The sequence below is a fragment of the Plectropomus leopardus genome, chromosome 19, assembly GCF_008729295.1.
Source record: "Plectropomus leopardus isolate mb chromosome 19, YSFRI_Pleo_2.0, whole genome shotgun sequence".
Classification (NCBI taxonomy): Eukaryota; Metazoa; Chordata; class Actinopteri; order Perciformes; family Serranidae; genus Plectropomus; species Plectropomus leopardus.
The window spans coordinates 1,726,900-1,751,730 of NC_056481.1; the positions used below are offsets into that span (position 1 = coordinate 1,726,900).

The following is a 24,831-nucleotide window of genomic DNA, read 5'->3' on the forward strand; positions in this document are numbered from 1 at the left end:
GACACCATCGCCACGGCGAGGCTGAGAGCTGATCATGAATCTTTAGTGTGTGTGTGTGTGTGTGTGTGTGTGTGTGTGTGTGTGTGTGTGAGACTTGATGGTGACGAACACGTGCATGCAGTGTTGTGTTGGTGCTGCAGCTATGAAAATTAACATGTTAGAGCTGCAGCTGACAGTTATTTTCATTATCAATCAATTTATCAATAAAATATCAGACAATAATGAAAAGTGTTTGTTATCCAGATCAGTTTGAAGTAAAGAAGCTATCAGCTGATGATCATTTAAGTATTTTTCATACAAAAAGCCAGATTCTGCTTTCTAAATACTTCAAACTGATCTGGATAACAAACACTTTTCATTATTGTCTGATATTTTATTGATAAATTGATTGATAATGAAAATAACTGTCAGCTGCAGCTCTAACATGTTAATTTTCATAGCTGCAGCACCAACACAACACTGCATGCACGTGTTCGTCACCATCAAGTCTCACACACACACACACACACACACACACACACACACACACACACACTAAAGATTCATGATCAGCTCTCAGCCTCGCCGTGGCGATGGTGTCACTGTTGCCATGGTGATATCTCCTCTGTACCCACTAAAAGCCCGACTGAGCGATGACAACAACTTCATTCAGCGAAAAGTGTTTTCTTTGTGTCTCCGCTGGGAACATAACAACGCCGTCTGCGGCTGTTTGATGAGTTTCTTCACGCGTCCTCTCAGAGCTCAGAGAGTCTGTCTGAGGTCAGAACAACAGCACACACACAAGCTCCGTCAGAGGACCCAAAATTAACTCTTACGAGCATCAAACTGCTCCAAAATATCGGGCCTCGGGTGATTAAAGGTCCAGTGTGTCAGGTTTATGCTGCGCTCAGTTAACGGTGGATGGTAGACGGCGGATTGGCGACACTTCTGTGACAGCACGGGGAAAAATACATAAATAAATATATAGACGGACTGGCAGGGCGGCAAAATAAAACACACATGACCATATGTTGCTATGGCGATGTGTCAAAAATAGATTAAATGTATTAAATAAAATCATTTTGAGTCTATTATTTTATGTAATTATTGTAGCTTTTTACATGAAGGAAGCTCTCTTTACATATCAAATTCCCTCTAAAATGTAAAAAAAAGTTGAATTCCCTCCAAAAGTCATTATTCATTCGTCTTAAACGTGGATGGCGAAAAAGAAAACCGCACTTACTTTCTGTCTTGTGCATCTTTGGCTGAAAAAAGAGACGCCGACAATAACAACATGTCTTTTTTCTTTTAGATTTAGATTTAAATTTTTGATGATAAAAAGTTATCAGTTTTCTATTGTTCAGATCAGCAGTGTTTTCTCCTTGTGTTGGATATATAAACACATATATATCCGTATATATATATATATATATATATGTGTGTGTGTGTGTGTGTGTGTGTGTGTATATATATACAGCATTTGCGATCGATCGTCCTGCTCTCGTGGTGAGGATTACAGTTTAATTACCCGCAGAGCTCTCTTAACCCTAACCCTTTCCAAAACAAACAGACCAGCTGATTTAAACTGATAAAAACACTGAATAAAACAGTTTTATGTTTAAAAAACTAAAAATAAATCAGCCTTTTTTTTCCTACGCAAAGGGATGATAACTACACTGGCCGGCGCCAAAACACGACAAAGCGGATGTCCCCATCGAGAGCCAATGTTTGGTTTATCCGAAGAAACATGGCGGTAAATATTTGCTGTGTTATTTGTTTCGGTTTAGATGAAGACACAAACTGCTCATTCTGAGGAAACAAAAACCCTAAACACACTAAAAAATATCGATATATGTCCAGTTTCTGACAGAAGACGCCCACGTACCTGCGCTCCTCTGGAGTACGATCTGAAGATGGTGCAGAACCGTCCCTGACCAGACGTGTCCCTAAAAAAAACACACACAGACACTAAAAGGTCAGACACTTCACACACATTCACACACACTTTTCAGTTCAACATGAAGTCTTTCCAACCTTCAGAGGAAACTCGCCGAAGCATCTTCTCCACCGAAACAAACACTTATGGACTGATGTTGATTTGTCAGAGGTCGTGGTGCTGGGTACAAATATTTCATTTGTTGCAGAACCGTGATGCTTTTCTTTAACGTAACCAGGTCATTTTACCGCAGAACTGCGGCTGTTTCATGGCTACGAAAGACTACTGGAGGCAGGCGAGAGAAATATTTTTGAGAGGAGGAATTTTTTTTTTTTATCATGCACATCCAGAATAAATGTTGAGATTAAAATCGAAATGTTCGAGAATAATGTCCAAAAACAATGTCAAGAAAAAAGTTGAAATGTCGAGAATAATGTTGAAATACAATATCTAGTTTTTTATCAACACTGTATTTCAACATTTTTCTTGACATTTCAACTTTATTGTCGACGTGCATAATGAAAAATAAATCTTCCTCCTCTCAAAAACATTTCTCCTGCCTGGCCCTAATCCTCCTCCGTACGTGGCAGTAAAGGGAAAGTTTGGATTTTTTTTTTTTTAAGGGGGTTGTAAGGGAAATCAATTGATTCTTGAGTCCAAGTGGACGTTTGTGCCAAATTTCAGGAAATTCCCTCAAGGCCATATTCAGATATTGCCTTCACAAAAATGAGACTAATGCAAGGTCACAGTGACCTTGACCTTCTACCACCAAATTCAAATCAGTTCATCGATCAGTCAAACTGAATGTTTGCATCAAAATTTCAAGAATAAAATTTCATCACTTCATCATTATATTCTATTAGATATTTGTGTGAAATTGTATCATAATGAGTGTACAAATTCTTGAGTTATGGCCAAAAAACATGTTTTGTGAGGTCACAGTGACCCTGATCGCCAAAATCTAATCAGTTCATTGTCGAGTCCAAGTGGACATTTGTGCCAAATTTAAGGAAATTCCCCTCACGCCATTCTTGAGCAACGCAAAAGCAAATGTTGAAGCATAATAATCTGAACCATCCCTTTAAGGATCCGTTCAAAACTGCGACCATTAGCACGGCATTAATGCCGTTTTGAGGTGTCATTAAGGCTGCTGAGCTGTTCGGTCATTTAAGTATGACAGAGTTTTGGCATGACTTGTTTAACTTGACGCTTGTTTCTCAAGTCTTTCTTTTCATGGATAAAAAAGCACAGTTTTGTATGAAACAACACACTGAGTTTGATCTTGTTATTGTGAAATGACAGTTTTCTCAGATGCAGGAGTGGCTTTAAAAACGCTACAATCATAATAAAGTCCGTGTGTCCTCCCTCCACTGAAACACGACTGGACCGTTGTTTTCGTGTCTGCAGTGAAAAACAAGCAGCAGAGCTGAATACCACAGCAGTGTTTGGGTTGGCTCGTGTGAGGACTCGCTGGCTGCTGGCCTGCTGCCTCTGACCGGGCCAGCTGCCGCTCTGCAAGTCAGGTGGTCCGGCGAAACCACAAAGATTCATCACGAACTGATACTGAGACGCTCCATCTGTTGTTATTCAGGACGAGAGTGAAAGACCCCAAACAGGAGTTCTGCGTGTCGCCGTGTGAGCGAAAACGTCACATCGGGTCAGGCGGGGATTTACTCAAAGTGTGTGTAGCCAGGGGAGAGACACACACACACACACACACGCCCGAGCTAAAGCGTCTCATCCGCTTAAACATCAAACAAAGTTTCAGATTAATAATTTAATATTGACTGGGCTAAAAGCAAAACCGCTCTAAAAATACCTCCGAGAGGCCGGCGGTTTAGAGCCATGGGTGACTGAACGTGTGTGTGTGTGTGTGTTTGTGTGTGTGTGTGTTCAGTACATTAAGTGCACTGCAATCCCACTAACGTCCTTCTCCTTTAAGTGAACATGTGGAGGCTTTAACAGATGCATTAATGCAGCCAGTGTATGTTCTCGCTGCGTGCATTAATCCTCCTTATTTGCCTTTTCGTCACTGCAGTTGTTCATATATACAGGAAAGTTTATTAAGACGTTTTTTCCAACACGACGAGACATTTTTCAGGTTCTTTACATTTATTTCTGATCTCAAAGTCTGATCAGATGCTGCCTTCAAGTGCAAAAAGGACTTTTCTAAAGTGTCGACGCAGCAATGATGTGTTATTATTTTTTATAACGGTGATACTCAACTTGCAGCTCACGAGTCAAATCTGGTCCCCAATAGGGTGCCAGGTGGAACCCCAACTATTTCCTAATTCACAATAAAAATAAAGTGATTCACACTGGGAAATGTTTTTGTACTTTTAGTACACATAAAATGCCAGCGTGCATAAAACAGCATCAAAAGATACTGTTGATCAAAAAAAGTGCCAGTGGAGGATCCCCCACACCCACCGACGGAGAACCCAGCTGAGCTAAAAAATGTCCTAAAATCTGAGAAATGTCCTATAATAAAGAAATGTCCTAAAACCCTAGATATGTCTTAAAATCTAAGAAATGTCCTGAAATCCTAGAAATTTCCTAAATTCCTAGAAACGTCCTATAGTCCTAGAAAATGTCCTGAAATTTGAGAAATGTCCCAAAATCGAAGAAATGCCCTTAAATCTGAGAAACATCCTAGGGATGTCCTGAAATCCTAGAAACATTTCTGAAATCCCCTAAAATCCGAGAAACATTTTAAACCGCGCTGCATTCTTCTGTTGCACTTGTGAGAAACCTGACCTAAAGCTCAAAGAAGCCAAAACATAGAGTTATATTTTCAAAGATATCTTTATATTTGTATATTTGGCCAGAGAGAGAAACTATCGATGTGAGCGTGCACGTGGCGTGTAAAAGTACCAGAGCTGCAGCTTGACTCTCCTCCCGTCCAGAAGGATGGTGGTCGTCTTATAGTCGATTCCTGAAACAAAACAAACAACAAACACATGAGTCTCCTGTTTTTAAAAAAAAAAAACAAACAATGAATTTAAGGTTTAAATAATTAACTCAATAAAAGCAGAAAATAACATTAATGTATAATATTTTTTAAAGCTTAACTCTGAGCGATATTAAAGCGGCCCTGAAGGTTAATAATTGGCACTGAGTTGGTTTTCCAAAAGTTTTTCTTACAGGTAATTTTTTATGAATTTTAAAGTTTTGAGCTTTAAACAGTCTCTGTAGCGCCACCATCGGGACTTTTGGCTCCCAAAACCCAGCGAGGTAAGTCAAAATTAGGACTGTAAAAATAAGAAACGAAGGACGATGGGCTGAGTTCTCCTTGAAATAGTCCAGAAATTACTGTCGCTTCATGATTCTGCTTCATAACTGAACTCAAACAAGCAGCCACAGTTTTAACGACCTCAAACACGCCAACGTTTTATTCTCTGTTTATATGATTCGTATATAAAACCTCTTACGTAACGTCTGCTGCTCAGCGGCCGGTGTTAATGCTCCTGTTACAAGGTGTGAGAGAAATCATCTGTTATCCTTTTTTCTCACTTTTAAGAGGTTTCACAGGGATTAGAACCAGCAACCTCCCAGCCTCCATCCACACGTCCTCCTCTGACAGCAGATTAAGAAAATCCACCGCTGGAGGCTCCAACACGGCCACGGATTTACTTTCAGAGTTTCAGAGATTTGTACCAGCGCCCGCCAGCTTTACACACACACACACACACACACACACACACACACACACTTGATTAGCTGCTAATATCAGGCTGCTGTCACACGAGTCCCGGCGGGAACAAAAAAGCAGCGAGCAGCTCGTCTCTTTTATAACAGTAATTATCAGGAGCTGTCTGCAAGTGACGACGCTCCAACTGTGAAGCTTCAACAATGGCTGCCAACGCACACACACATGCACGCACGCACACACACGCACGCACGCACGCACGCGCACGCACACACACGACCTCAGAGGACCCATCAGCATGAGTTACAGTAAGAGATGCTGGCAGTCACATACAGTCACCTTCGTTTACCTGTGTGCGCTTAAACCAGCAGAACCAGTTCACCTTTAAGGTCTTTTTCTGAGCACACACGAATAATTTCATGCAAATAAATCACACTTTAATTTAAAAATTTGAATCCATTTCTCTCTATGAGCGTATCTACACCAAATTTAACCGATCATATTTTTTCACAGCTGGTTGGATTACTGCCAGTTTTCTTAAAACCCATTCACCGATAAAAAAACAACAAAAAAACGACTCAAACCTGATTTGATTTGTGATTTCCTCAAACGTCATCATAGTAACCAAATTTCATAATTCTGTCACTCACACTGTCACACAACATGGATATTGATCAGTTTAGGGAGAGCAATTTCCAGCTTCTCGTGGCTGATGAGATACTGATGACTAATAACTTCGTTTTGTTTGTTTTTCATCACCCGAGGGTATGAAACGCTGTGATGTGGTGAGTACAGATGAATTTAATCTGTGTATTTTCATCAAAAAATCGACATTTCAGACCAAAAGCTGGAAAATTGTATTTCCGTAAAAGAAAGTCATTTTCAAGAGAAAAATCAATTCCGTTTTAAGATTTGGGGTTTGTGTTGTGTCGCCGCTGAGAGGCTCCGAAAAGCCGCTAAATAGTGATAAAGTCGGCACGTTAGTAGTCCTCTCCTCCCGTCACCCTGGGACTTTAGATCGTCTTGTTCGTTTGTTTTTGGGCGTGAAAATGTTGTTTTATTGCATAAAATCTGTAACAGTGTCCCCCACACTACAGTGAAAACACAGATTGACGAAAAATCTCTTCATTGGCGGGGAAAGAGTTAAAAAAAAGACAAAGAAACAATGGGTTAAACCCTGCTGCTGACTGATACAGTGTGTGTAGGACTGGAGGAGCGAAACCATGGCAACACGGGCCAAAACAAAGCAATTTATGCTTATTATTATCGGTTCTATTTATTGGCCACAAATGTTATTATCGAAATTATCGGTATGACGTCATAAGTCTCATTATCGGGTGATAATTATCGTGCATCCCTAATATATATATATATATATATATATATTATATATATGGGTCATACCTGTACATTAATACGTGTGTGCACATATCATTCGTCAGCCAAACAAAACAAGTAAGTATACTATACTATAATAAGTAAACTGAGTGGTTTACTGTAAAATAATACATCATCATTTATTTGTTGATTATATTTTAATACTCTGAATCTGTGAAGTAACTAAAGCTGTGATATAAATGTAGTGCATTTAAAAAAGTACAATATTTGCGTCTCAAATGGAGTGGATTAGAAGTATAAAACAGCAGAAAAGTACAAGTACCTCTAAATGTTACTTCAGTACAGTACTTGAGTAAATGTGGAGTGACGGAGCCTCGAGGCGCATCAGAGCGAAGAGAGGAGGAAGACAAGATGTGATATAATGTAAGAGTTATTCTGGGAGGAAATCCACACACACACACACACACACACACACACACACACACACACACACACACACTCCTCCAACCTACTACACACATATGTTCGGGTTATTACACACACACACACACACACACACACACACACACACACTCTCCCTCTGGTATGCTGCATGATACATGAAGCATCTTGGGAAAGTGGTGTTACATAAGAGGTTGGAAACAGTGAGGTTTGTAGACGGACGTCAACACAGTGAAACAGCACAGAGCGCTGGTGTGTGTGTGTGTGTGTGTGTGTGTGTGTGTGTGTGTGTGTGTGTGTGTGTGTGTTGATGCCGATGATGCTTACAGTGTTAGCGTATTAAAGGACCATGTCAGTGTTTTAAACTAGATGATTACATCATGGCTTTTGTTGTATTTAAACAGGACTTAAGCTCGTCTTCAGGTTCACGTTTGTATTTTAGGTTTCTGTTCGAACACGTTTTCTTGGTTTACAGGTTTTGTGTACCACATTAAAGCGATTTTTAATCAGCTTTGTATCAAATCAAAGTGGGACAGGCATGTCAGCTGTTAACCGTCCACTGGTTGACCACGGCGAACACTTTTGATCAGTTCGACATGTCAGTCTGTTGGTGAATTTTGCTAATCTTTACATCACTGCACCTCAATCGGGTACGCTAGGAGCCAGCGAGCTAGTGGAGTGGCTCATTATCGCTCACAACATCGCTCAACATGTGCCCACCCTCCGGTCGACCCCAAGCTCGTGTCAAGTCAACATTATTCATAAAGACCAATATCACAAATCACAACGTGCCTCAGACGACATCCTCAGGAGGAGCGACTGAGGAGGGAGGGATGGCCATAAACATGTTTTTCAGGTCACCGTGACCTTGACCTTTGACCACCAGATTCTAATCAGCTCATCACTGAGTCCAAGTGAACGTTTGTGTAAAATCGTACGAAATTCCCTGAAAAGGAGTTCTCGAGATTCTGAGTTTACACGAATGAAACAAACAAGGTCACAGTGACCTTGACCTTTGACCCAAGAAATCTAAGCACTTCATCTATGAGTCCAAGTGAACATTTGTGCCAAATCTGAAAAAAAATCCCCTGAGGTGTTCATGTAATTCTGACTTTGTTGTTGCCAATTAAAAGCTGACATTTGAGAACAAGGTGAGGCAGCTAACTAAAGCTGCAGCGAGGTGAGTAATTAGAGTTTTAGCGACGCTGTTTGTTTTTTATTTCCCTTTTCGGGGACTCTGGCTCTCTGGGGAGACGTGTTGGGACTCCTGACCCAGCCACTGACAACACGGTTTCCCCCACTTCAGGCTGTTTGGCTCAGCTGACGGAAAACCGGAGCTGTGAAGCCTCGATGTCTGCCGTTTCTGGGTCGCCCTCTTTAATGGGAGGCATGACGGGGAGATGGAGACATAGCTGTGGCCGGCGGCTGCAGTTTAGCGGTGAAAACGCGGGACGTCTGCAGGACCCACTGGATCGGGATCAACGGCCGTGAAGGCTGCAGGCGGGCGTCCCCGGCGGGGGCTTCGCTCTGCAGCCAAGTCCAGAGAGAGGAGCTGCTATTAACGGGCCGCGGTGCCAGAAACCGCACGGGGGGAAGCCTTGATTACAGAACACACCGACGCAAGCTGCCAAAAATGCACACAAACGCCCTCTTCGTTTATTTTGTGTGTTTTATGTGCTGCTGATAATCACTCGCACAAAAAGAAATGGTTGTTTACAATTAGTTTTTAACGCCTGTGAACGCCTCTTTTGTTTCGTAACATCTCTTCAAGTGTTGTGTAACTTCACAAAATCACTCCAACAAACAGCCCGAGCTTTAAAAATCCCTGAGAGTCGAGCCTCAGGGAGACTCTACGAATGTGTGTGTGTGTGTGTGTGTGTGTGTGTGTGTGTGTGGCTCAGCGGGGGTATAATGATGAGGAAAGTGGAGTTGCTGTCGGTGTTGCCAGGAGAGGCTGACTCACTCCTCTGGATGTGTGATCCCACTCATACAGATCGGGGTGACCTTGCCGGCTCGCACATGAAAAATACAGAGAAGTGACTCTTTTTATTTATGCATCAAACATTTCAGCTCGACGTTCACACATTTCAGCTCGACGTTTGGACGCTACGACGCTCACCTCACTGTGAGAACACATCGTGGTCAGGACATGATGTTCACTGACTGCGTGGCAGATGTTGGTTTTTACGTCTTTATTTCTGCAGGTATTTGGTCATAAACCAAAGTACTGGACACGTTAAAACGTTGACCTGACGATGGCACGAGATGAGAAGTCAGAAGATCACAATGTTTTTACAGTAAATCCTGAGAAGAACACGAATAAAGAACCACATTTTATCAAAATTCATCCAACAACTGAGAAGTTTCAGGCTGGATCAAAGCGTTTGACCGACCGACCTGATACTCTGCAGGAAAGTCGAAATTTAGCACAAATTCTAATTTGCAGAAAATGACGCTTGGTTGTTGTGGTGGACGATAAAATGAATATACTCGATGATTGCAGCGTATTCCACGTGATATATGAAATGTTTTTTTGTGAACATTGTATAAATTGTATATATAAGTATAAATAAGTAGAAATGATCTTGTTGCTTTTGTGGCAACCGGCATGAGCTCCAGACCGTGACTATTAGGTAACATTTTTCAACCACGGAGCACCACTATGACTCGCAAAAAATATTAATATTTGAACTGGAGAGAGTTGGGAAGTTGCTCTTCAGACTTGGTTGTGTTCACGTGCTTTGAGGTGGTAAAGTGGGAACGACATGGAAGCTACAAGTTGCATTTTAAACGAAAATTTTTCAACGATAGCTAATGGGAGCAAAACAACAAAATTTAGCATTTTTAACCATCAATTTCTGACATTGTTTCCATTTCTGCTGCCCTGAAACGTCACGCAAACCGTCACAACTCGGGTATCATCAAAATTTCCCAATTTCTCGCTCGTAATTGTGATCTAAGAAGGCCGTTCATGTGCTCATAACTCCTAAATACGATACTTCCGAGGAGTACATGAATGCAGCATTAAACACCCAGCATGAGTCGGTCTCCTGTCATCCATCCAGGATCACTCTGATGTTATTCGACCTCTGCCCCCCTGACCTCTGACCTCCTCTCTGCTGACGGTTGTGTCAGCAGTCTGAAGCTCGGAGCTTTTCGCCGTTGTCGCGCTGAAGTCGCTCCGGATGCTGCTGTCAGCTCAACGCCTGAAATATTAACAGCTGCAGCAGGACGGGTTTACTTTGATCTGAGGATCCAGTTGTCTTATCAGAGTCACAAAGTGACGCCGAGACGTAAACACAAATCTCTGCTGTCGCATCAGTACACACACCGAGTATTCCTAAAACTCTTTCACTGTAAAATGAAAACACGTCTGCAAAAACATCCCAAATTATTTTCAGATAACATAAAGGCACAAAAAAAAGATCTTTAAATCAGTTCTCCCCGCTCAGCTCTCTGTCCAAACAACAGGTTGTAAATGTTTTCCTCATTACATCATCTTAAATAAATGGGATCAGAAAAATGTACAAAGTCGCAGTCGTCGACCTCACAGTTACATCATGTGCAGAGCTGCAGAGCGTCGGCTCGTCCTGGACGCCCTCCTGCGGAGCCGGAGTGAGTCATGAGCAGCTGCCGCCAGCATTTATTAATACACCACACACACACACACACACACACACACACACACACACACAGTTGTGTTTATATTAGTTCACATTGGATTTTATCATTTTTGCACCAGTGTGGTTGAGTACTACGATAAAACGGTATTTCTGACTTTCAGAAATTGTTTTTACACGCGCACACACACACACACACACACACACACACACACACACACACATAAAACATATAAAAACACACATATATATATATATATATCTATATATATTTGAAAGAAATCAACCACTTTGCTGCAGATTCAAAAGCAGCACAAGAAAACTGATTTTGATCCAAGTCTCAAAGAGTTAATGACGACCACAAACAGTTGTTCAACAGAGCCCAACTCTCTCCACCAAACCCCAGCTACAGACAGATACAGACAGATACAGACAGACTACAGACAGATACAGACAGATACAGACAGACACAGACAGACACAGACAGCTACAGACAGACACAGACAGACAGACAGACACAGACAGACACAGACAGACACAGACAGACACAGACAGACACAGACAGATACAGACAGACACAGACAGACACAGACAGACACAGACAGCTACAGACAGACACAGACAGACACAGACAGACACAGACAGACACAGACAGATACAGACAGACACAGACAGACACAGACAGATACAGACAGATACAGACAGTCACTGTTACTGGAGATCAACAGACTCTGCTGATGGAGAAGCTGCTGAGACGACGAGCACAGACGCTGCAGAAATCAACATCTGCACACATCAGACTTCACTGAACACTGTACACACACACACACACACTGTACACACTGTACACACACTGTACACACTGTACACACTGTACACACACTGTACACACACTGTACACACTGTACACACACTGTAGATGCTCTCAAACGGCGGCCCACATAAATCCTCTTTTCTCTTTCAGACCTTATGCTGAGATTCAGTTTCAGTCCATCAGACTTTGAATGGCTGTTTTTTGTCTTTATTTCACTGACAAAAACTTGCCTTTTTTCACCTTTTTAAAATGTTGGTGATATTTAAAGGAAGAAGTTTTGGAAATTTTGGGGGGCGTGTTTTTAAAGAAAAGGCATCAGGTGTTATTATACAGGTTTGTGAAACTGAATTCCATAACTTTTCCAAACTTTTGCAGTATAATACAAAACTTTTCTAGACTAATTCAATGACTTTTCCAGGATTCTCATGACCGTATGACGCCTGAATATATTAAATTTAATAATAACAGCACAATCTCTTACGGAAGTGAAGCTGTCCTTCAAAAAGTAAACACTGGAGTTGAAGTATAAAGTAGCACAAAATAGAAATCAAAGTACGAAAGTAGAAAGTACTTCAAACTTGTATTTCACATTCAACATTTTACAAGTTCCTAGCAACTTTTTTAATAAAGTCAAGTGAAAATTTAAATGGAAAAATTAATAAATAAAAACATCTCCCTGAGGTTTTACAAAGAGAAGTTCATCTCATGCTGACATTTTCTTTGCACTTTTCAATTAATTAATTATATGTGAAATCAAAAAAAATAAAATGCTGACACAGATAACAGGCAAAATGTCAAATATCGGCTGATAATCGGCCAGACTGATAATCTGTTGACCTCTTTAATAACAGCAAAAGTTGTAAAGTAACTGAAAGTATCCAATAAAAAAGCACAGCACTGGAGTCGAGGTATAAAGTGGCAGAAATTGGAAATATTCAAGTAAAAGTACCTCAAACTTGTACTCAAGTGCAGCACTGTCTTAAGTTTTGTTTTCCCCCAGTTTAGTGATTCTAAACTCCCAGTGATTAAGGAGGTATTCCAGTTAAGAGTGACTGGTTTCAGACTGGGATTCAGCGCCAAAGTGTCTCATGTTACCTCAAGAAGGAACAAACCAGTTAACATAACATTTAGTGTGTGTGTGTGTGTGCGCGCGTGCGTGCGTGCGTGCGTGCGTGTGTGTGAGGGGTTGTTCTGCATCATGAGTGCTCCCTCTGTGTCTGAGCTGTCACTTGGTTTGATCCACTGGTCTTCAGCGCTGCGTAAACCGTGCGTAAAAACAGGAAATCCGTGCGCATAAAAAAAAAGATAAAGTCCACAAACACCTAACAGGCAGGTTTAACGTAAATAAATGACCTCATCACCTCACCCATTCTGTCCCACACACCCTCCTCCTCCCCCGGCGGTCACTCACCCATGTTGTATCCGTACGGGGACTCGGTGGCTCCGTCCTGCAGGCTCGCCAGGATCTCGCCCTTCCCGACGTCGCTGTCCCCCACCAGCAGGAACTTGAGCAGAAAGTCGTACGCCCGCGCCGGGCTGCTTCTGTGGCTCATCCTCGCGGCAGATGACAGCTGCCCGGTCCCATCATGAGACTCGGCAGCATGTAGCCGAACCCTTCCGCCTCCTCAAAACACCCCGGTCCGAAAGCGAGAAAATACAGAGACGCGTAAAGTTCGCTGAAAGTCGGTCTGAAGTCGGAGTCCTTTGCGCGTGTTTACATGCACCAAACAGTCCTGTCACGCGGGTCAGGTTGTGTCCGGGAGAGCCACAAGTGTCCGCTGATCCACCGACAACAACCGCAGGACGGTTACTGCGCCCTCTGTGCCATCTGCGCGCTCCGGACGCGCTGCGCTTTTACGCACGACGGTGAAAAAATCCTCCGGTTCAGTTCGGCTCCTGCTGGACTCCGAACTGAGGAAGAGGAGCTGATGGGTCTCTGGCCTCCCTCCCTCCGCCTCCTGCTCCAGAGGAGGTGGTGGTGTCGCGGACGGAGATGGAGGAGGAGGAGGGGGGAGGAGGAGGAGGAGGAGGAGAGGGAGTCCAGCCCTGCCTGCCTCTGTCTCATTGGTCCATCCTCCGAGTTGCTAGGGCAACCTCGAGCCTAACGCTGGAGACGTCCGTCAACACACGCGAGGGGACGTCTGATTGGCTCCCCGGCGTGACGTTTAGGCTGCACGGGATGAGATGAGCGCGCCGCTTCCTGTGTGTGCCTACAAAATAAAAGCATGACAGAGCGATACATTGCCATTATCACATTTTCAAAATAATCCCAGAGTTAGATTATTTTAAACATTCAAATAAAGATCTTAAGTATTTTTGAAAAAGTAACGTTTTTAAAGGTCCAGAGCGGGACACTCAACTTGTTTTGCTTGGGGGCCACTTTTACAAAAATGACTGAAGGCCAGGGTCCCGGCCCGATAAATGTTTCCAGGATTTTAGGACATTTATCGGATTTTAGGACATTTCCAGGATTTAAGGACATTTCTAGAACTTTAGGATGTTTTAGGATTTTAGAACTTTTCAAGGATTTAAGGAAGTTTTTAGGATTTCAGGACATTTACAGGATTTTAGGACATTGCTAGGTTTTTATGACAATTGTGGCATTTTAGGATGTCTCTAGGATTTTAGGATTTGTAAGATTTTAGGATTTGTAAGATTTTAGGAAATTTCTTGGATTTTAGGAAAGTTCTCAGATTGCAGGGTGTTTCTAGGTTTTTAGAACATTTCTAGAATGTTAGGATGTTTCTTGAATTTTAGGGCATTTCTAGGATCTTAAGATAATTCTCAGATTTTAGGACATTTCGAGGATTTGGGGACATTTGTTGATTTATAGGACATTTCTAGGACTTTGGGATGTTTGGGCTGCTGGAGAACATGGCGGTGCAACATGGTGATCTCTGTAGGCGAGTACCTGCTCCCTATGTGGATATAAAAAGCTCATTTTAAGGTAACAAAAAAACAATTCTTATTTTCAGATTATTATACGCTAAAGAAAACAGATTTATTATATTTCATTTCTGACAATGCATGTCCCATAATCCTGCAAACTGGACCTCTGATTTATTTTTCAAGCTAATCTTTAACTCAAAATTAATCTTATATTCATTAGTCAAACAGTTTTAAAAAAAAAACAAACAAAAAAAAACATATTTACATATCAAAGCAGAGCATCAGATCTTCATCAGATTTCTGTTAAAGCAGCACAGAAACGTTTCTTTTCCTCTGCTGCCACCTGGTGGCCAAAACAAGGCAGATAAAGAGTTAAACCCTCAAATTGAGGGGAATAAAAACATATAAATTAAAAAGGGGAGCTGTAAAAATAAAAACAATTAAAAAGTAAAACTGAAATGTGTTTGTTTCTTCAAAACAAATTGAAGCAAACTGTGAAGTAAAGAGAAAACACGACATCAGTCATCTCATTTCTTAATTATTTGGTCAATATTATTTTGAAGTTATTTACAGACTAAATTAGTGACACACTTCAATGTGACGCTAACAGGACACATCATGAAAAGCACCAGTGAATGGGTTAAAAAATATGAATAAAATAATTCATAGACTAAAATCTAAAAGTGAGATGGCAATAAGGACAACAAAGAGAGTATTTTTATAGTCCTAATAAGACCTGCAGGGTTCGAAACATGTTTGCACTTTTAACGATTAAAGGCTTTTTAATATTTCCTTCCTTGTTATTTTTTCCCCTTTCTGGCTTTGTTGCATTTTTGTTGAGTTTGTTTTGGAGAAACAAACATAAAAGGACAAAAAATATCGTCTTGCTGTCTCATTTTCCTTCATGAAATTAGAAATCAGAGCTCATAAAACAAAAACAGAAAAAAGAAAAGAAAAAACTGACATGGATCCTAAACACTGACCTTCGTATTCGTCACATTAACAGTCTCACACCTTTTATTCGTTGTTCGGTTTAAATCGGTCAGCTCAGTGAAACCTCTGCAGAGCTCCAGATTCTGTTTTCAATCAGAATTTATTGATTTATGTTCAGTCTTTTTTACAGTTATCTGATTTATAAATAAAGTCTCACTCAGGCGTCAGAACGCACAGAAACAAAGTCTGAAGTCTCAACGTCTCTCAGCGGCACAAGAAAAAGTTACGTGTCCGAATTTCAGACGGTTTTTGTTCGTCAGTTCAGTGAAATGCAGAAAAAACTCGTCCATCGCACTTTTTCTCACAAACGTCACACCCCAAAATCTTGTTTATTTCAAATATCAGCCGATGGATTGAGAGGGATTTAAAGACTGATATTTCAAATCTGTCTCAGGTCTTTTTAGGCATCAAAAATTATCTCCAGGACTTCTCAATGTCTGGAAAGCTGAAGAATTCCAGGATTTCCAGGATGTTTTCATTCTGTACGACAGAGTTTAGGGCCACTATCAGGTAAATAAATCTGATATTTAGAGAATTAAGTTAAAATATTTGAGGGAAAATTGAAACTTACTTTTTTCAATTGCAAAATTGTGTTATTTTCACTCCATACTGCAACTTCCACGTAATATTTTCACTTGCAAAAGATACATTTTAACATCCCCAAATTTCTAATAATAAAGGTGTTTTTTAGTGAAACCTCACATTGCTCTCACCTCATTTTAAAATCTATCAGGACTTTGACTTTTCTCTGGAAAAGTATGGCACATTTTTCTTAAAATATTTCAACTTAACTCTCAAAATTAAATTAATAATTTCTTATTTCCTCAAAAGCCACTAAAACCAACAAAAGATATGTCTGACCTTTTTGTTTGATTTTAACAAAATAAATCTTGTTTTTCAGTTTTTTTGGGGGAGCTAATCCATCCCAGACTGAATCCCCTTCAGTTTCAGAGACGATGGTTTTTGGATAATTGTTTCCTTTTTTCCTGATTAAAGTGACATCTGAAAAAGATTCGGGCTGCCGGTTCAGTATTTCGCTCGGTGTGGACGATCAGTTGTAGCTGTATCCGGGCAGAGGCAGAGTCTGACCCTCTTTGGACTCGAAAGAAGGTGTAGGACAGAGTGATGGTGTCCACTCGGGCCATCCGGGTCATCGTCGAACTCCGGGTCGATGTAGAAGAAGACGGGCATGTCCACCTCCTCGTGAGGGTTCAGACGCTGCTCCTCGAAGCAGAAACACTGCAGACGGACGAACGCAGACGATGTGATTTTAATTTAAAGAAAAGAAACACGAGTATTTTCATGCTTCATTTCTATTAAAAAACAAACAAAATCATAGTGTCAAAAAACACAAGAAGAACACACTTGAAGTAAATAAAGAAAATTTAAAAAATAATAAAATAAAATAAAAACAAAATAAGGAAAAACAATCATTGTAATTATACACTATTTCTACAACAAATAATAATAATAATAATAATAATAATAATAATAATAACAATAATACGACATCAGTCTACGTGGGTCTTATATCAGATGTTTATATTGTGAAACATTATTTTCAAAGACAACGAAACATGGTATTGTCATGCTGCTTTTACATGTTTAATTTATTATTTAAAAGAATTTTTTAAAAAAGAAAAGAATAAAAATAATAATTAAAATAATAATAATAATAATAATAAATAATAATAATACAAAGAGAGGAAGACCACACCGAAACCGAAACTAAATAAATAAAATAAAATAAGCAAAATAAAAGAATATATTAAGGGCTAGAATAATTACAATTGATTTAAAAAATCAGAATTATAATAACAATAATAATACAGAGACAAAGGACAATCACACTTGTAGTAAATAATTAGATATAATAAAATGTATAAGTAAACATAATTAATAAATTTACTAATGGCAAATAATAATCAGAATTATATATAACAGTATAATATAACAGTATAAAAACCAGACTACCTGGATCTTGTTGAAGTACTGTCCGGCCTCGAAGGGCACCACGTTGTAGGTGGAGATGCCGATGATCGGTTTATTCGTGGGGTTCTTCGCTCTGTAGAAAGCTAAAGCCGTCTCACCTGGAACCACCTGTGTAACAAACGAATCGAACAAACGAATCAAAGTTCAGACAGGCGCAGATCGTTCTCACCTGCTTACAATAATTTGTGGTTTTAGATGAGTTTTCTCTTTATTGACGGAGGAGTTTTGGCGTCGAGGAGAGGACGCAGGTCTTACGTAGATCTCCGTCTGCTGCGGTCTGAAGTTCCACTGCATGCTGGCGTGAGTGTCTGCGTTGAAGGTGATCTTGAGGACGCGCTCCTTCACCGGCTTCATCGTCTCCACCTGATCCACGTCGTGTCCGGCCACCGCCGTGCCGCCGAGCCCCGACGCCTGACAAAAAACAAGGTCGCCAAAATTTGTTTTCTATAAAAACTGCCAAAACATTTAAAGAAAAAAGAATTTAAAAAAAAGGTTTTCTAAAAAAAAATCACAAAAAGGCAATAACATAGCCAAAACATTTCAATAAAAAAAAGGAAAAAAGAAAAATCGGCAATAATTTTAAAAAAAAAAAAAGACAAAGAAAAAAATCACAATTTATTCTAAAGAAAAAATGGGTCTGCAGGATTGGAAGGCATGTTTTTCTTTAAAAATTTAAAAAAACCTAAAAGTACTTCAAGTGTTAAAAAAGTATCTGACATGTCTCGTGATCAGACATGAAGGGAGAGACGGACGCCGGGGAGAAAATTTAGAAAACTTGTTGATGAAAATATGAATGCATTTTGAAGCTACGTTACATCATCAGTTACCGAAAATAAATTCAACTTATTTACTTACTTATTTTTTATTCATACAATTTCATTTATTACACACAACACATTTCCATAATTTTTCCCAAAACTCTGAGTGATTATTACTGATCCCATGACTTTTCCAGGTCTGGAAGATGTGATTGTGAAATTCCATGACTTTTCCAGGTCTGGAAGATGTGATTGTGAAATTCCATGACTTTTCCAGGTTTCTGAGGGAACTGGAACAGGAAGTGAATGCTCACCTGGCAGTAGAGTCTGTAGAGCGGCACGGCAGCGTACGACAGGCCGATCATGCCCACCCCGGCGGCGGCGATGTACGTCAGCACCGTCTTGTTCCTGGTCCTCCACTCCTCCTCCTGGCTCCTGGACTTCCTGCCCCGGCTCTTGGCGCCTCGGCTCTGCGTGTGGAGGCGCGGCGGGAGCCTCCTCCGCAGGAGGTGCTCAGCCTGAGAGGGCAGCAGCGACCTGGAGGCGTCGCACCGGAGCGTCCGCACACATCGAGTTAACGAAAGCGGAGCGGCCTGAGGACAGCAGAGGGGACGGACGCAGCAGGAGCGCGAGCAGCATGGCGGGTACCTGCGGTCAGCAGGAGGGACGCTCACTGACGGAGGACAAACACCAGCAGAGGAAAACTTCACCTCTCACACAAAAGAAACAGAAAATATCCACAAAGTCTGGAGGATGTGACTGAGAAAAAATATACATACATATATTATATATATATATATATTACGAGTTGTTGTAATAACTGCTGTGTATTTGTCCTATTGTCCTGCTCTGTCTATTTTTTGTTAATTTATGTTTTTTTCTTTTTAAGAAGAGGTCAGTTCATTAAAAAAAAGAAGATGGGAATGCACTTTAACTCTGAACAGCTGATATATCCAAAAGTTTGTGTTTCTGTTGTTTCACTCTCAATCAAGCATTAATAATTTGGTCAATATAAAAATTGACAACCTCACCTGAAAAAAAAAAATATATATATATATATCATTTATATAACCAGGTAAACTCACTGAGATTCAAAAACTCTTTTCCTCTTTTTAAATGATTTTTTATAATAATAATATTATATCCAATTCATTCATTTTCTGTCATTCAATCAGTTATCTAACTTCTACAGCTCTACATTTCAGACTTACTGTCTGTGTTAAAAAGAATTAAAACTATTATCCAATCACAAAGTAGCATTTTAATGCTGCCTCGCTACAAACCAAACTCCTTTAAAAAAATGTTAAATTTTAATGTCAAACGTTTACAAACATACGTGACACGCCTGTTTCTATATGAGTTTGTACTTTTCTCGCCTTTATAAGAGCCAATCTTAAATTCGGCATTTGTTTCTCTCGAAGCAGCAACATGCTGTAAACGGACTGAGCCTGAAACGTGGATTAACTTCTCTGTAGTGATCAGTGCAAAGTGACTGAGATTATTTACTGAAACAGACATTTTAATCATATTTTGGTAGATCAAAGAATGCCGAATACACCACAGGACACTGTCGATTATTATAATTTCTCTATTTATTTTGTACTATCTATGTCCATTTATGAAACTGCATCAAAGTCTTAAATTATCATATTTTTAAAAGATGCTCGCGAGCTAGATAAACAAGGCATTTAAGCAAAGCTATAAAACAGTTATCGGGTAAAAAACGACTTTAAAGTTTGTGTTTAGCTTCGTGGATATTTAATGAGCACGTTGTTTATGTGATATTTTTTTATTTTATGTTCATTTTTGTGATTTAAAAAACGAGCTAAGAGCAGCTGAGACATCTGACCTGCAGGAGTCACCGGTGTGCTAACTGAGCTAAGCTAACATGCTAACTGAGCGACTAACTTCATAATAAAACACGGTTTTTAAAATGAATATAAATAATAATAATTAAAAAATAACACGATGTTACCTTTGAAGAAGAAAAACTCCACTGTCATTCACGGCTGGACAGAGACACACGCAAGAAGAGGAGAGACATTACCAAACATGTTTGACGGAAACATACATAACACCTGTGCAGCACAGAATTAGCTCCCCTCATACACGCAGGGACAAAGGTTCCGCACTGACTGACTGCCCGTGGATGCAGGGAAGTGAAATATATTACAATAGAATAAAATAGAATAGAATAGAATAGAATAGAATAGAATAGAATAGAATAGGATGACATAAAAATTTTTTTTTACTATGTTTCTGGAAGAAAAAAAACGCACCTTTTTTCAATATATACATGCTAGGTAGATTTTTTAAATTATTTTATTTATCATCACAGCCTGGGATATGTCACTGATTAGAAGCAACATTGATTTTTATATATTTATTATTTTTGTGCAGTGTCAAATGCTCACACAATATGGGTTTGCTTTGAACAGTTTTTCCATCGAGGGAGAACGTTACCACTGACTTTAATGACATTAAATAAAATTACTCCTGAAACACATCTAACCTGAGGACACACCCTCAATTCCTGTTTGTCCTGCAGGTTTGGCTGCAGATTAAACACTATTACGTGTGTGTGTTTCTTTGTCCTTCATTATTTATAATTATAAATAATTATAAATTATAAATTAATTATAAATACCAAATATTCATTAAGTTTCAGAATTTTAACTCTTTAAATGCCGGGTTTTGCCATGATTCCACTGTTTTTAGATGAAAGAAATAATTATTTTCAATATGCTACATGCTAATTTTTTAAAATTTTTTTATTTCTGATAATCACAGCTTGGGATATGCCAAATAATAATATAACATCATAATAAATTAATAGCATTTATTTTCTCCATATGGCAAGTATGCTAAAAAATAAAATAAAATAAAAACGTAATAAAAAACAAACACACACACAAACTAATTATTCATTTATTTATTTATTTATTTTGATAATTGTGGCTGTGTTCATGCGTATGTCCTAAATGTAGTCCAGATTGTGTATTTGAGTGTAATCAGTGAATTTGCAGCTCAGCTCCTACAATAAGTCTAAAATACACTGTGGAAACTAAATAGTTACATTCAGACTGTTCAGGTCCAAAAATGCTCCATTGAAACCCATTCAAACTGACATTTTTGATCCCACAGCCATCAGAGCAGAAAAACAGGACTTGTATTATTTCTGGGTGTCATTCTGGCTTTTGACTCTGAATTTGTCATTTTGACTATTTTCCACCTGATGAGGTCATTTTGACCATATTTGGCATATGGAGGAAATACATGCTATTTCCACTAGGTGACCTGTCACAGTCAATGTAGCTGCTGATCACTGACATATCCCAGACTGTCAGCAGCTACACTCACACACTGACATATCCCAGACTGTCAGCAGCTACACTCACACACTGACATATCCCAGACTGTCAGCAGCTACACTCACACACTGACATATCCCAGACTGTCGGCAGCTACACTCACACACTGACATATCCCAGACTGTCAGCAGCTACACTCACACACTGACAGATCCCAGACTGAGATTATTTAAAGAAGTCTACTTTGCATGTATATATTGAAAATAATTCATTCATTCATCTTTTTTGCCATCTACAAACATAGTGGTATCATGACAAAAACCTGGCATTTAAAGGGTTAAAATTCTGAAAATTACTGAATATTTGATATGTATGATGAGGACTGATGTGGTTAAAAACCTAATTAAATGAAAGTAGAACACAATGTTCATGTTAATATACTTTAAAGCTTAATTTTGATAAGTGCGTTTTGTGCACAGAGCGATACCATAATGTATAATATTAAAGCGGGCCCTAAAGGGTTAAATATGAACAAATAAAAAAAAACTCTCCAAAAATGCAGTTGATGCTCTTTATTTATTATTGATGATAGCCTTCGTTGTCACACTTAAATCGTGATTTAAGCATGCAGAAATCTCTGATAAAGAGACTCCTGGGGCTAATCTCTGTGGCTGCAGAAGAGCCTGTTGGCCTGCGCATTCTGGGTGCCGATGATGCTCTGCGGGTCCGTCTCGTCCCCCTTCTCCAGGTGAACATGGGAGGTGATGCCGGGGTAAACGCTCTGCATGGGCAGCATGGTGCCGATTTGCTCTCCCTTTCGCACAGTCCCCGAGGTCTTCACTGGATGCATGTACCAAAGCTTAAAGGACACTCCTGAAACACAAACAACCAATTAATATAAAGTCATAGAAATGTCCTAAAATCAAAACACTGTCCTAAAATCAGTGAAATGTCCCAGGAAGGTCCTAAATCCTGGAAATGTCCATAAATCCTAGAAATGCCCTTAATTCCTGAAAAATGTCCTAAGACCTCCCGAGTCCTTGAAATGTCCTACAATCCTGATATCTGAGGATTGTCCTGAAATCAGTGAAATGTCCTAAAATCCTAAAAAAAAAATGTCCTAAAATCCAATGAACGTGCTTGGAAGGTCCTAAATTCTGGATATTTCCTAAAATCAGAGAAATGCCCTTAAACTTATTTGTTCCAGTTTTGAATTTTTAATAAAGAGAACTATAATAGTTTCCTTGACATTTCCTCCCTTTTTTCAGATCATTTCCTTGTCATCTGTTACTTTTTTTTACTTTTTAAAAAAATTTTTTTACAGTTTGCAGGACATTTTTTCGCCAAGTTGCTTTTTCCTGTGTTTCTGAAAGCAAACCAGTCCTCTCAGGTTTTAGAGGTTTAAATGCCAGTGAAAAGCATCTGAATGCAGCACAAGATGATGACGATCCAGGTTCTAAAGGGTTAATTTATCATCTATCGTTAATTTGGTATTTGTTAATTTTATTGTTTTTTTACAGTTGATTTCCCTTTTTTTGTGTATGTGTGATGAAACCTGGCAGATCGTTGGCTGTAAAGGCGATGCCGTTGTCGATGGCCGAGTTGGTGCCGTACGGCCGGGACTGACGTGTGATGGTCATGTCCATCGGAGCGTAGACCTTCGAACCATCCGGACATTCAATGTCAAGCCCTTTGTGGGTTTTTGCTCCCTCTGAACAAAAAAAAAGGTTTTGACTTCACGCACAAAATTACCATTTACAGATCAATGAGTCATGTTCCCTTGACTTTTTGAAGAAAACATCCCCCAAAGTGTAACATTTCAGTTTGTGTCGCCCCCTGCTGTCCGTCTGCAGTATAGGACATAAAGCCCGCCCCTCAATATTAGTGAATGGGATAAACTAAAACCTCAAAGTACACGTCAAATTAATGTTTCCAAGAGATGATTTCTGTCACTAAAGGTAGTTCTCATCATCCTGATGTTTGTTTTTATGATAAATTTAGTTTTAATGAGTTATTAAATTATACAAAAGGGGGCTTTTCTGCTGTGACTGACAGCTGTGACAGCCAATCTGTGCGCTTACATTCAATAGAGCTGCTCACGATTGGTCGGACGGGTGTTTTGTTGGGAACCAAATATGAAAAAAAATGTGCTAGAGTAAGAGTAAAACTATTCTTCAAAACAATTTATTTTAAAAAAAATATTGTAATCAGTTCAGATATTTGATCAACCAAAGACACACACAGTAAATTAAGTGTTTGAATGCCTCTTTTTTTGTTTTGAAATTTTATCTTTATATTTTTTTAACCATTAAAAACCAAAGAGAACGACTGATGAATAACCCATCAGAAAACTAGCCTACCGACTGGAACCGAATGCTCCACTTCCGTGTCTGTCCCTTCCTCTGACCCGGTTGATGGGATTGCTGCAGCATAGCGGGCCGAACTCGTAACTGGCACCGCACAAAATTACAGCTGGAACAGAAGAAGAAGAAAAAAGTTCACAGTGAGTCACAGAAATAATGACCATATGTAATGTTTGAAGTATTTCACTATTGTTATTTAACCCTGAGGGGCTTTAATATTACAAACGCTGCTCTGCACGCAACATGTTTCAGAATCAAGCTTTAAAAAAAATTAGACATTAATATGATTTTCAGCTTTCTTTGAGTTTATTTTTGTAACCATCATCAGTCCTACACATAAATATCAAATATTAATTTATTTTTCAGAATTTTAACCCTTTACATGCCTGGGTTTTTTGTCATGATGCCGTTATGTTCTTAGATGAAACAAGAAAAGACCCCAAAAATTAGCAAGAAATTTGAAAAGCGCTAAAATAAATCAAAACAATAAATATGAATCATAATATAACGATGGTGGGGGTTATAGAGCTCTCGTGGGGTTTTTGGGCAATTCTTGTATCTACAGGCCTCCTGTTAGCTTATAACTACTCTCACTCGCTTGGATGATAGACCAAGTGATTGTCTATCAGGGTCGATGTTGTCAGAGTCCACTGATTTCATTAGGAGTGGGCGCGAGGATTTGTGTATATGGTACATGATCAAGTTATGATATATATATTCTGTGTGAGGAGATGTGCAGGTTATGTAT

At 39.6% G+C, this 24,831-nt stretch overlaps 2 protein-coding genes and 2 pseudogenes across 2 annotated transcripts; all 4 read right to left on the minus strand.

The window, feature by feature from the left end:
- Positions 1–804: 804 nt before the first annotated feature.
- Positions 805–13,713, minus strand: LOC121958987 (ras-related protein Rab-40B-like). Its single transcript, XM_042508171.1, has 4 exons — positions 13,189–13,713; positions 4,790–4,850; positions 1,865–1,925; positions 805–927 (listed from the first exon to the last, which is right to left on the minus strand). The coding sequence occupies exons 1-4, from the start codon at positions 13,328–13,330 to the stop codon at positions 805–807; spliced, it is 387 nt and encodes a 128-aa protein (XP_042364105.1). The 5' UTR covers positions 13,331–13,713.
- A 2,913-nt stretch (positions 13,714–16,626) lies between these two features.
- On the minus strand, positions 16,627–19,048 carry LOC121958747 (annotated as a pseudogene).
- A 3,229-nt stretch (positions 19,049–22,277) lies between these two features.
- LOC121958988 (leukocyte cell-derived chemotaxin-2-like) lies at positions 22,278–24,183 on the minus strand (the record flags this gene model as incomplete). The annotated part of the gene is made up of 3 exons (XM_042508173.1): positions 22,278–22,593; positions 23,276–23,431; positions 24,081–24,183. Coding segments are annotated over 3 exons (474 nt in total), but the record flags the coding sequence as incomplete, so codon positions are not given.
- A 3-nt stretch (positions 24,184–24,186) lies between these two features.
- Positions 24,187–24,831, minus strand: part of LOC121958989 — a 4,452-nt pseudogene continuing 3,807 nt past the window's right edge.